This window comes from Anolis carolinensis, chromosome X (genome assembly GCF_035594765.1).
Source record: "Anolis carolinensis isolate JA03-04 chromosome X, rAnoCar3.1.pri, whole genome shotgun sequence".
Classification (NCBI taxonomy): domain Eukaryota; kingdom Metazoa; phylum Chordata; class Lepidosauria; order Squamata; family Dactyloidae; genus Anolis; species Anolis carolinensis.
In genome coordinates this window covers 3,311,375-3,324,217 of record NC_085847.1, presented here as the reverse complement: position 1 = coordinate 3,324,217, position 12,843 = coordinate 3,311,375, and the positions used below count along the sequence as shown (strand labels likewise).

Genomic DNA, 12,843 nt, shown 5'->3' with positions numbered 1-12,843 from the left:
GAGTCTCCACTGCCATATAATCTGGGAGAAGAAGACAATCAGGGACCAGATGCAGATGTGGAAGGGCCCAGTGTCTTGAAAATTTAGACTAAAAACCAGAGCAAATTAATTCTCCATTGAGATAGAAGTGAGCAGATGCGATTGCCTCCTGATGTGATTGGATTGCAGCTCCCAGCATTCCTCTTTGGAGCCCAACATTTGGACAACCACGCTTCCCAGTTTTCTGTCTGCACTCTCCTTTTCCTCCCTAGTTCCCTACTGAAGATCATGAAATTTAGGCTCCTTCTACACTGCCGTATAATCCAGATTATCAAAGCAGATAATCCACATTTGAACTGGATTGTATGAGTCTACACGGACATGTAATCCAATTAATCCAGATAATCTGGATTTGTAGACAGTATAGTGGCTGTTATTAAGGTGAAGCAGCCCTTTGTGACAGCACTGGGAAAGGAAAGGTGCAATGCGGATTGTCTGTTGCTAGGTGAAGTGGCCCTTTGTGACGGCACTGGGAAAGAAAAGGAACAAAGCAGATTGGCTGTTGCTAGGAGAAGTGGCCCTTTGTGACGGCACTGGGAAAGAAAAGGAACAAAGCAGATTGGCTGTTGCTAGGTGAAGTGGCCTTTGTGATGACACTGGGAAAGGAAAGGAGCAACGCGGATTGGCTGTTGCTAGGTGAAGTGGCCCTTTGTGGTGGCACTGAGAAAGAAAAGGAGCAAAACAGATACAATATACTATATTATTAGCCTAGCACAATATTAGTATTATATGGTGGCACAGTGTGTTAAAGCGCTGAGCTGCTGAACTTGCGGACCAAACGGTCCCAGGTTCAAATCCCGGGAGCGGAATGAGCGCCCGCTGTTAGCCCCAGCTCCTGCCAACCTAGCAGTTCGAAAACATGCCAATGTGAGTAGATCAATAGGTACTGCTCTGGCGGGAAGGTGACGGTGCTCCACGCAGTCATGCCAGTGGCCACATGACCTTGGAGGTGCCTACGGACAACGCTGGCTCTTTGGCTTAGAAAAGGAGATGAGCACCAACCCCCAGAGTCGGTCACGACTGGACTTAACGTCAGGGGAAACCTTTACCTTTTACTACTATAGTACTATGCTGCAATATTATTAGTCTGCATAGCACAATATTGGTATTGTATATTATTATATTGTCCTAAACTATTGGACTGCGGTATGATGAGTTGGCCTGTCCTGGCCTCTCTCTCCTTTGGTGCTGGGGTCTCCTTAGGCTTCCTATCCCAGACCCACCCATTGGCCCGGCCCGGGCGCCTCCTCTCTGCCGATTGGCCCTTCCTGGGAGGCGTGGGCGGGGCAGAGCTTCGGCGGGCTGTATAAAGCGCGCCCCGTCGGAGCCGGGCCATAGACGCCTTGGCGATGGGCTGGGCGGCGCTGGAGCTGCTGGGGCTGGCGCTGGCCGTGCTGGGCTGGGCGGGGGCGCTGCTGGTGGCGGCGCTGCCCATGTGGCGGGTCTCGGCCTTCCTGGAGCACAACATCGTGGTGGCGCAGAGCACGTGGGAGGGCCTGTGGATGGACTGCGTGGTGCAGAGCACGGGCCAGATGCAGTGCAAGCTCCACGACTCGGTGCTGGCGCTGCGGCCGGAGGTGCAGGCCGGGCGGACGCTGACGGTGCTGGCGGCGCTGCTGGGCCTGGCCGCGCTGCTGGTGACGGTGGCCGGGGCGCGGTGCACCACCTGCCTCAAGGGCGGGCGCCTCAAGGCGCGGGTAGCGGGCGGCGGAGGGGCGCTCTTCGCCGCCTGCGGCCTCCTGGTCCTAGTGCCGCCCTCCTGGTTCGCCCACCTCATCATCCGCAACTTCTACGACCCCGCCGTCCAGGCCTCGCAGAAGCGCGAGATGGGCGCCGCGCTCTACCTGGGCTGGACCGCCGCCGCCCTGCTCCTCCTCGGCGGGTCGCTCATCCTCACCGCCGCCCTCCAGAGCCAGAGCCAGGCCCAGGGCCCGGCCTTCCCCGTCAAGTACGCCGCCCCCAGGAGGAGCCCCGCCAACAGCCCCACCGCCGAGTACGACAAGAAGAACTACGTCTGAGACCCAGTGCAGACGCTAAGGAGCAGGCCTGGGCCAACTTGGGCCCTCCAGGGGGGTTGGAGTCCAACTCCCACCATTCCTAACAGCCGGTAGGCTGTTAGGAATGGTGGGAGTTGGAGCCCAACCCCCCTGGAGGGCCCAAGTTGGCTCAGGCCTGCTCTGGAAGCCTTCCAAGGGCCCTGAATGATGCCCATAAGGTGCGCACCCAGACTCACCCTCTCCCAGACTGATTCTCCAGCCTTCTCTGCCTCTTGGTGTTCTTCAAAGTGCCCGAAAGTTGCCCACACAAGCCAGGATGAAGACCAGCCCATGCCTGGACTGTTTTCCACCATTTCTGTCCCCCTGAAAGATGCCCACCCAGACTCGTCCTCTCCTAGACTCTTAGACTGATTCTCCACCCTTCTCTGCCTCTCTGTCCCCATCAAAATGCCCTGAAAGGTGCCCATCCAGACTCGCCCTCTGCTGGACTGATTCTCCACCCTTCCACGCCTCGAAAGATGCCCTGAAAGATGCCCACACAGACCTGCTGTCTTCTAGACTGATTCTCCTTTCTTCTCTGCCTCTCGGTGCCCATCAAAATGCCCCGAAAGGTGCCCACCCAGACTCACCCTCTCCTGGACTGATTCTCCATTCTCTGCTTCTCAGTGCCCATCAAAGTGCCCTGAAAGATGCCCACACACACCAAGATGAAGACTGGCCCTCTCCTGGACTGCTTTTTGGCATTTCTGTGCCTCTCGCTGCCTGTCAAAATGCCCTGAAAGACGGCCACGCAGACTTACCCTCTCCACCCTCCTGCACCTCGAAGTACCCCAAAAGGTGCCCACGCAGGCCAGGATGAAGACTGGCCCTCGTCTGGACTGTTTTTCGCCCTTTCTGTGCCCTGAAAGATGCCCACCCAGACCGGTCCTCTCCTAGACTAATTCTCCATTCTTCTCTGTCTTTCGATGCCCACCCAGACTTGCCCTCTCCTGGATGGATTCTCCACACTTGTGCACCTCAAAGTGCCCCGAAAGGTGCCTGCACAGGTCAGGGTGAAGACTGGCTCTTTCCTGAACTGCTTTTATATCTTTATGTGCCTATCAAAGTGCCCTGAAAGGTGCCCACCGGCACTCGCCCTCTCCTGGACTCATTCTCTACCCTTCTCTGCCTCTCGGTGCCCTTCCAAGGGCCCGGAAAGATGCCATTCTGTTCCTTCCAAGGGCCACAGAGAGATGCCAGCTCTCCCCGATTCCCTCCCCGATTCTGTGCCTCTCAGGGACCTGAAGGATGCCAGCTCAGCCTGGGCCCTCTTCCGGACCACTTCCCACCCTTTCGATGCCCTTCGAAGTACCCGCAAAGATGCCAGCACGCAGGCTGTGCCTGAAGACTAGCTCATTCCTAGGCTTCCTCTCAATCCTTCAGTTCCCCCAAAGATGCCCACGCCAGCTGTGGCTGAAGACGAGGGCTCTCCTGGACGTTTTCTCAATCCTTCTGTGCCCTTTGAAGGGCCCAAAAAGGTGCCACTCGCCATTTCTGGACCTCCCGAGGTCCCTCCTGATGCTCTTTGAAGGGCCTTTCCAGTGCCAAAGACTAGCACTCTTCTGGACATCTAAGTGCCTTTGAAGTGATCAGAAAGATGCCATTTGCTGGTTCTGTGTTTCTAGAGGTGCCTCCGGATGCCCTTTTGAAAGGATCCCAAAAGATGCCAGCTCTCCTGAGCTTCTGTAGCTCGTTCAGGTCCCAAAAGATGACAACACAGGCACTCTTCTCGCCGTTTTCCATGCCTCTTGGCACCTAGAAAGATACCAGCTTAGCCCAGGCTTTTTCTGGGCTGCTTCTCACCATTTCCGTGCCCCAAAAGATGCCAATGCAGGTGGGGCTGAAGACTAACACTCTCCTCGCCTTCTTCTCCCCAACTCCGTGACTCTTCGATGCTCTTCCAAGGGCCCAGAACCATGCCATTTGCCGTTTCTGTGCCCAGAAAGATGCCAGTTCAGCTTTGGCTCGCGGTGAACACTCTCCCCAGCCTCCGGGCCTTTTGAGAAGACTCTCTTGCAAAAAGAACAAATTCCTGGGACTTTCTGCGCCTTTAAGGCTTTGGACTCCGCACTGTACTAGTCCTCATTAAGCGATTTGCCGCATTGTTTCTTAATGAACTGCCTCAGGGGATGGCCAACACACACATGCATCTCTTTTTAAATTTATCTAAATTTAATTTATCTAAATTGTCTGTTTGTACATTGTACTTGTTGCCCCGCCAAGCGGGTCCCTTGCATTGTTTCCTAACTGGAAGAAGAGGTTTGGGATAACCCATCCGAAATACAGTCGGCCCTCCGTATCCACGGATTTTGCACCCACGGATCCCATCTGCCATGACTTTAAAAAAATATTTTTTTTAAAAAAAATCCCAAAAGCAAAGCTTTCTTTTGCCAATTTATAGAAGGGATGCCGTTTCAGTCCGCCGTTGTATGTAATGGGACTGTATCCGAACTCCAGTGGATACAGAGGGCCTGGTGTGTATTCATTTAAGGCTTGAATTCTGCACTGTTGTGTTCTCGGTGTGTCATGCAAAGCAGCGTGACATCCATGTTCTTCTTTTAAGTTAATTTTTTCTCTAAATTGTGTATTAAAAAGTGGGTAGGAATTGAATTTTCAGCTCAATTTGGGCCAAAAGGGGCATCATGCCAATTCTAAATCCACGATCCCTGCTGCGGCGGAGGTTATTTCGATCTATTTTTTGCCTGCACAAGAGGGCAAAAAAAGATTGTCGAATCTTTTGAGTTCGAAAGCCAATTGGGTTGCTGTGAGTTTTCCAGGCTGTCTGGCCATGTTCCAGAAGCATTCTCTCCTGACGTTTCGCCCACAACTATGGCAGGCATCCTCAGAGATTGTGAGGTTCTGTTTGAACCTAGGCAAGCGAGTTTTATAGATCTCCAGGGTGGGAGAAAAAAGCTCTTGTCTGTTGGAGGCAAGTGGGAATGTTCTCATTGGCCACCTTGATTAGTATTGAATAGCCTTGCAGCTTCAAAGCCTGGCTGCTTCCTGCCTGGAGGAATCCTTTGTTGGGAGGTGTTAGCAGGCCCTGATTGTTTCCTGTCTGGAATTCCCTGATTTCTGAGTGTTGCTCTTTATTTACTGTCTGATTTTAGAGTTAATACTGGTAGCCAGATTTTGTTCATTTTCATGTTTTCCTCCATTCTGTTGAAATTGTCCACATGTTTGTGGACAAGTGAGAGGATCCCTCTTGTCCTTTGCTGAACGTAGCATTTGTTGGATTTTCTTAATGGGTCTGTAGATAGTTTGCAGGTTGTGTTTCTCCATCAACTTCCATATCTATCAGTGTGTGTAGGTTTTCTGTAAACTGTGTGGCCCAATTGTGGATTGAGTTGATTCTGGAATATAGCCATATAGCTTGGAAAGCTGACAGCAACCCAGTGATTCCGGCCATGAAAGCCTTTGACAACACGTTGAAAGCCAAATCTTTGAGCATTGTGGTGGATTCGATCCCAATTTTAAGCAATGTGTGGATCCCCTGGGCCTGAACTACAGCCTTCCTGAGAAGTTTCTTTTCAAAATATGTGTGGAGTTTGCATACATGATTTTTTTTAAAAAGTTTTTTTGAATGACCATTTCAGTATTACATTCTTACCTCCAAATAAAACTTTGTAATGCATTTGGTGCGGGATCGGACGCCGGTACTGGATCAGACGCAATTTCATGTAATCTTGGGGAGGGAGGTGGGAATTCATCGGTGTTTTCAAATCCAAGACCTTTGTACATTTTATATTCTCTGTTTATTTATAATATATTATATATAACACAGCTGCCTGTCTGCGTTTCTTATTTTTTTAAAAAAGAGTACAAAATCCCGATTTTCTTCAGATAGGAAAAAAATTAACTGAGAGTGTATCTACACTGTTGAATTGATGCAGTTTGACACCACTTTAAACTGCCATGACTCAATGCACTGGAATCCTGAAAGCTGTAGATCTTTGGTAGAGAAGCTGAAGACTTTGTGCAGCTCCCAGGATTCTATCTCATTGAGCCACCGCACTTGAAGTGGTGTCAAACTGTTAATTAACAGTGTAGATGCGCTCCAAGTCTCCCTTTGTTCTCTTGGTTTTAATACCTGCATTTCCAGCCTTGCTCTGCTTTCTCAAGATATTTGTTTGGGAAAGGATTTGATAGCCTTATAATATATTATTATTATTATTTTATTATGACACAGCAAACAAGATAGATATGCTGGATTTCGTATCACAAAATCACAAGTCAAACACTTCCCAAGTGTCTAGGACTGTGTGATGTATTTTTGGATGATGCGCGTAGATCCCAGTAGGGTGGCCTTTTGCAGTTGGCAGATCGTAATTTTGTCAATGTCTATTGTTTCCAAATGCCGGCTGAGATCTTTTGGCACGGCACCCAGTGTGCCCATCACCACCGGGACCACCTGCACTGGTTTCTGCCAGAGTCTTTGAAGTTCAATCTTGAGGTCCTGATAGCGGCTGAGTTTTTCCTGTTGTTTTTCGTCAATGCGACTGTCACCTGGGATTATTATTATTATTATTATTATTATAGCTCAGGTATTTGGTATGGGTAAACATTCTAGTTTGCTTTTGGATTTTATGAGACGTCCCATTTAAAAATGCATGAAGATGTGGGTAAACTATAATTCCCATCATTTGTTTTTGCCCCCAATGCTTGCCAGTATTTAAAGTCAGTCATGATGAGTCGAAATCTGATGACTGGAGGAGTTTACAGGGAACTGACCTTCCTTTCTGGGAGTTGTAGTTCACTCACAACCAGGGAAACTGTGACCTCCACCGATGGTGGACCTGGACCAAACTTGGCACACAGAACCTCCATGACTAACTCAACCTACTGGAGGGGTTTGAGGGGACTGACTCACCACAGTGGGAGTGGTAGTTTACCCTACAGCCAGAGAGCACACGCAACCCCACTAATGATGCATCCAGAGCAAACTTGCCCAATTTAACAAACTTTAAAGTACTGATGGAATTTCTCGGGGTTAACCTGGTATGATGTGAATTGTAGTTTACCCACTACATTATGCATTTTTGACAATTAAAAATTAATTTTTCCAAATAACCCTAGCTGGGGACCCAAGTTAGTTTCAAATAAGACCCAGCAAACCCACCAACCCCACATATAAGACCCAGCAAACCTAGTTCAAAACCTGCCTGGGGAAACGAAGAGGAAATGCAATAGTCAGCAAGCCAAGGGAAAAGGAAATGGCGGGTCACGTTTGGCGCAGGATGTTTAAGGCCGCATTTCCCCTTCCTGCACACGGATTTGTCATGCCTCTGCCATTGGGAACACTGGCCATGGCTTTCCTCTCATATGATCTATAGGTGCTTGCAATGAGGTCATGAATACACAAGACGCACACAAACGTCTTGCAAAAAAATAGACAAAGCTTCTCGCCCGAAAGCTGACCCGTATTTGCCAATATTTATTTACATTTACCTGTATTTTTTCAAGAATCGTGACCTGTTTCATCAGATGCATAAAACACAACTCTCCATTTGACAATATTATTATTATTATTTTATTATGACACAGCAAACAAGATAGACATGCTGGATTTCGTATCACAAAATCACAAGTCAAACACACCCAGTAGGGTGGCCTTTTGCAGTTGGCAGATCGTGATTTTGTCAATGTCTATTGTTTCCAAATGCTGGCTGAGATCTTTTGGAACGCCACCCAATGTGTCGATCACCACCTATTATTGTTGTTGTTGTTGTTGTTGTTGTTGTTGTTAGTATCAGTATTATTGTTACCAGTAGAGTCTTGCTTATCCAAGCTAAACGGGCCAACAGAACCTTGGATAAGCAAATATCTTGGATAATAAGGAGAGATTAAGGAAAATCCTATTAAACATCAAATTAGGTTATGATTTTACAAATTAAGCACCAAAACATCATGTTAGACAACAAATTTGACAGAAAAAGTAGTTCAATACGCAGTAATGTTATGTTGTAATTACTGTATTTATGAATTTAGCAGCAAAATATCACGATATATTTAAAAGACTGACTACAAAAACTTTGGCTATTAACAAATTGACTACAAATAAAGATAGAATTGCATAAAATGAACTTGCAGTAGCAACATTGTCGTAAATTAAATCCATAAAAAGTTCAATCCTTGCTGTCTAGAGAAATAGCTGTGGATCGGGGCAGGAGGCAAATTGCGTTGGATAATCCAGAACGTTGGATAAGCAAATGTTGGATAAGTGAGACTCTACTATATATCTCAGTATAGAATGTACTCTTGGTGTTACATAAACCAGACAGGGGAAAAAGGTGAAAACTACTTGAGATTCAAGTCACATCCATCGTCCGCTTGTTGTCTCTTTCGCGTGGGATCATCGGGTATTTGGTTTTGCTCAAAAAAGCCCCCAGGCTCTCCGTGCACAGAACAAGTAATAAAAAAGCAATGAACCCGGATTCTCCATTTGGAAAACACAAAAACCAAACAGCTTCCCTGGTACATTCTCTCTCTTAAGAAAAGGGAAAGCGTCTAAAACCCTACGATGATGATGATGATGATGATGATGATGATGATTACTGTATTATTATTAACATTGAGGCTGGTAGGCCATCTGTCAGGGGTGCTTTGCTTGTGCTTTTGGTGCACAAAGGCAGAAGGGGATTGAGCTAAATGGCCCAAGGGGTCTCTTCCAACCCTCTTTTTTTATTATTATTATTATTATTATTATTATTATTATTATTATTATTATTGTATTATTATTAACATTGAGGCTGGGAGGCCATCTGTCAGGGGTGCTTTGCTTGTGTTTTTGGTCCACAAAGGCAGAAGGGGTTGGGCTAAATGGCCCAAGGGGTCTCTTCCAACCCTCTTTATTATTATTATTGTTGTTGTTGTTGTTGTATTAACATTGTGGCTGGTTGGCCATCTGTCAGGGGTGCTTTACTTGTGCTTTTGGTGCACAAAGGCGGAAGGGGGTTGTGCTAAATATTATTATTATTATTTTATTATGACACAGCAAACAAGATAGATACGCTGGATTTCGTATCACAAAATCACAAGTCGAACACTTCCCAAGTGTCTAGGACTCTGTGATGTATTTTCGGATAATGCGTGCCGATCCCAGTAGGGTGGCCTTTTGCAGTTGACAGATCGTAATTATTATTTATTATTATTATTATTATTATTATTATTGCTCGGTAGTCAACTCTAGTCCAGCCCTCCAACGGTCTGAGGGATCGTGAACTGGCACCCAGTTTTAAAAGTTTGGGGACCCCTGCCCACAGGTAATCTAGTCCATCCCACTCTTTGTAGGAAAACACAATGAATGCACCCACCCCGCAAAATGGCCAGTCAACCTCTTTTAAGGACCACCCAAAGGAGGCAGGAAAGGCACCACTGGCTTATTGTAAGGACTGGGAATTCCATGTTTTGTGCGCAAAAAACGTGGCCTGCAGAATAGATTTGCAATAATGCACCTGAGCTTTGTCTCACTTGGCTGGCGGGACCCAATTGCAAGCAGCAACAATGGGCCAAAAGCGAGGAAAAGCCGCCCCCCACCCCCTCCCTGGCGACATTCACATTGTCTCCCTCGCACTTAATGCTTCTTAATGTTTCCTCTTGGCAAATGTTGGGTTCTTGGGGGGTGGGGGGGGGGGGGGGGTGGGCAGGAGCTTTTCGAAGGCTGCGTTTGAACATTCCACCTTGGAATCAACATGTTGACTGGATTCCAAGTCAAATTCTTGGGAAGCTTGAAATCGGTCGCTAACAAGCGCGGGGTTTTGTCCAGCCACATGCACCCCACATCCGGCTCTTTGCCCAGAAGAGAAACTACTAGACAATATACTTGGTGCTCCCATCGGCGACCTTTCCTCACATTTACCACATAAGGCACAATGAGACTCAGAAAATATCTTGTCAGAAAATCTTCAAGCCTGGGAAGGGGAAATGTCGGTTCATGAGATGTTTGGGATTTTCAGCTCCAAGAAGTCTCTATCAAAGGCCAATGGTAGGGCTTTTATGGTGCTTTTCCTGCCTGGGGTTGGACTAGATGACCCTTGTGGTCTCTTCAGAAACTGTGTTTGGTTGGCAGTTGATGTCATTATTTATTGTTATAATGTTGTTTTTATTCTGTTCTTGTAAACTGCATTCATATATATTTTTTTATTTTAATTGTGTTGTTGGGCTTTGCCCCATGTGAGCCGTCCCGAGTTGTTGTTGTTGTTGTTATTATTATTATTATTATTATTGACACAACGACATAGTCTGACACAGCAAACAAGATAGGTATGCTGGATTTCGTATCACAAAATCACAAGTCAAACACTCCCCAAGCATTTAGGACTGTGTGATGTATTTTCGGATGATGAGTGCAGATCCCAGTAGGGTGGCCTTTTGCAGTTGGCAGATCATGATCTTGTCAATGCCTATTGTTTCCAAATGCCAGCTGGGATCTTTTGGAACGGCACCCAGTGTGCCCATCACCACCGGGACCACCTGTACTGGTTTCTGCCAGAGTCTTTGAAATTCAATCTTGAGGTCCTGATAGCAGCTGAGTTTTACCTGTTGTTTTTCATCAATTCGACTGTCACCTGGTATGGGACATCAATAATCCAAACCTTTTTCTTTTCCACAACTGTGATGTCTGGTGTGTTGTGTTCCAGAACTTTTTCAGTCTGGATTCGAAAATCCCACAGTATCTTTGCGTGCTCATTTCCCAATACGTTTGAAGGTTTGTGATCCCACCAGTTCTTTACTGCTGGGAGGTGGTACTTGAGGCATAAGTTCCAATGAATCATTTGGGCCACATAGTTGCGCCTCTGTTTGTAGTCTGTCTGTGCGATTTTCTTACAACAGCTGAGGATATGGTCAATGGTTTCGTTGGTTTCCTTGCACAGTCTGCATTTTGGGTCATCAGCTGATTTTTCGATCTTGGCCTCAATTGCATTTGTTCTGATTATTATTATTATTATTCTCAAATTCTACGATATCCTTGATGTAAAGGAATGGTTGGCATTATGTGACCCTCCAAATGTGGAAAGACACCTCTCGGCAATGTCTACCCCTGACTATGTTGGTTCGGGATGCTGGGAATTGCAGTCTAGCCATGCCAGGAGGACCATACAATGCTTGTCTTATAGAGCATCCTTTAAGAATTCTATTGAACAGCACATTATTAATGTAGCAAAAGAGTCTGACTCTATGCAAGTCACTCGGGATTGAAGCGGGCCGGTTTGTGTTATCTATCAAAGCCAATTTATCAACAGTGTGTATAAACAGTGTGTATGTTTATACACACTGACCAGACTACAGTAGAGATTAGAAGCCAGAAATCCTTTGTTCATAGTCCATACAGCCTTCGATAAGAATGGCTAGACTTCTGAAAAGGGTGGGGAGAGATAACATTAGTTAAGGGTGGCAAGGGAAGCACACAACAATAATTCTTTTTGAAATGTCTTCCTCCCGGGAGTTGTAGTTTTGCAAGGCGTGTTGCCTTCTCGGCACCAAACTACACGCTCCATTTCTTCTCACCGCGTGCCGTGAAAAGTTTTAATTTATGATGTGCGTTTAGACCCCCTTGATTTTAAAATCCGGGAAATTATTAAGCCTGGCTTCTCACCGGGGGTTCTTGCCGTAAACAAATATTAGGGTAAAAATATCTTGCCACCCCAAGGCTAATCCGTGGGGAATTTCTCTTTGCCTTCAGACGCTGCCGCAGCATGGAATGCGGAGACCTAAGAGGGCCTTAAGCTGCTTTGTTCCTGGCCGTAACGCGTTTATTTTTAAAATCCCAGCCACAGCCAAAACTCTTGGCGTGAACCTTACTGCTAGGAAAGCACGCAAAGCTTCCCACAAAGGAGAGTTTGGCCTTCCCGTGGGTTTCGGGCCAGCCCCATTGAATGGCAATTCTTTAGAAAGCCACAAGAGGGCACTGAGATCCCCCCTTAAGTTGTACTTAAGTCAGGAAGGGATATATGTCCAAAGGATGACAACACTGGCCAACACACTTTTTGACGCTTCCAATGTTAGCCTTGTTTCTGGGTCTATTTGACTTGCTGATTCCAAAAGTGGCATTAATTTTCCCCTATCATCCCTAGTTTTTGAGTATACGGTGACTGGTAGATGGCATATATCTTCTGTGATATGCCATCTAACAGTCGCCATGAGAAAGGAGCCCCAGTGGCGAAGTGTGTTAAAGCACTGAGCTGCTGAACTTGCAGACCGAAAGGTCCCAGGTTCAAATCCCGGAAGCGGAGTGTCAGCTCCAGCTTCTGCCAACCTAGCAGTTCAAAAACATGCCAATGTGAGTAGATCAATAGATACAGCTCCGGCGGGAAGGTAACGGCGCTCCATGCAGTCATGCCAGTGGCCACATGACCTTGGAGGTGTCTACGGACAACGCCGGCTCTTCGGCTTAGAAATGGAGATGAGCACCAACCCCCAGTCGGTCATGACTGGATTTAACATCAGGGGAAACCTTTACCTTTACTTAGTCGCCATGAGAACCCTATCTAAGAAACTAAAGCTGGTGCGGTCTATCCAACACCATTTTCTGAATCACTGCTTCAAATGATCCCAGGAACAGGCTGAAAAACTAAGACACTAATAATGTTTTGTTGAGTGATGTAATCTATTGACTTCAGAGTTTTAGTCTTCCCTTTATGGTTTATAAATTGACCAGACTCTGCCAATGTTTCCTCTGCCAGCACTGCTCCAAGGCTCTGATGTATATGAGGCTGGAGAATCTGGCTGGTTGGCCATCCGTTTTCTGCCTGGCAGCTTGGGTAGCGCA

At 46.9% G+C, this 12,843-nt stretch overlaps 1 protein-coding gene across 1 annotated transcript; it reads left to right on the top strand.

Annotated features, from left to right (window-relative positions):
* The first annotated feature begins 1,152 nt into the window (after nt 1-1,152).
* On the top strand, nt 1,153-5,858 carry cldn5 (claudin 5). The gene has a single exon (XM_062958343.1). It carries the CDS (start codon nt 1,389-1,391, stop codon nt 2,055-2,057), a length of 669 nt encoding a protein of 222 aa, XP_062814413.1. The 5' UTR covers nt 1,153-1,388; the 3' UTR covers nt 2,058-5,858.
* Nucleotides 5,859-12,843: the final 6,985 nt, after the last annotated feature.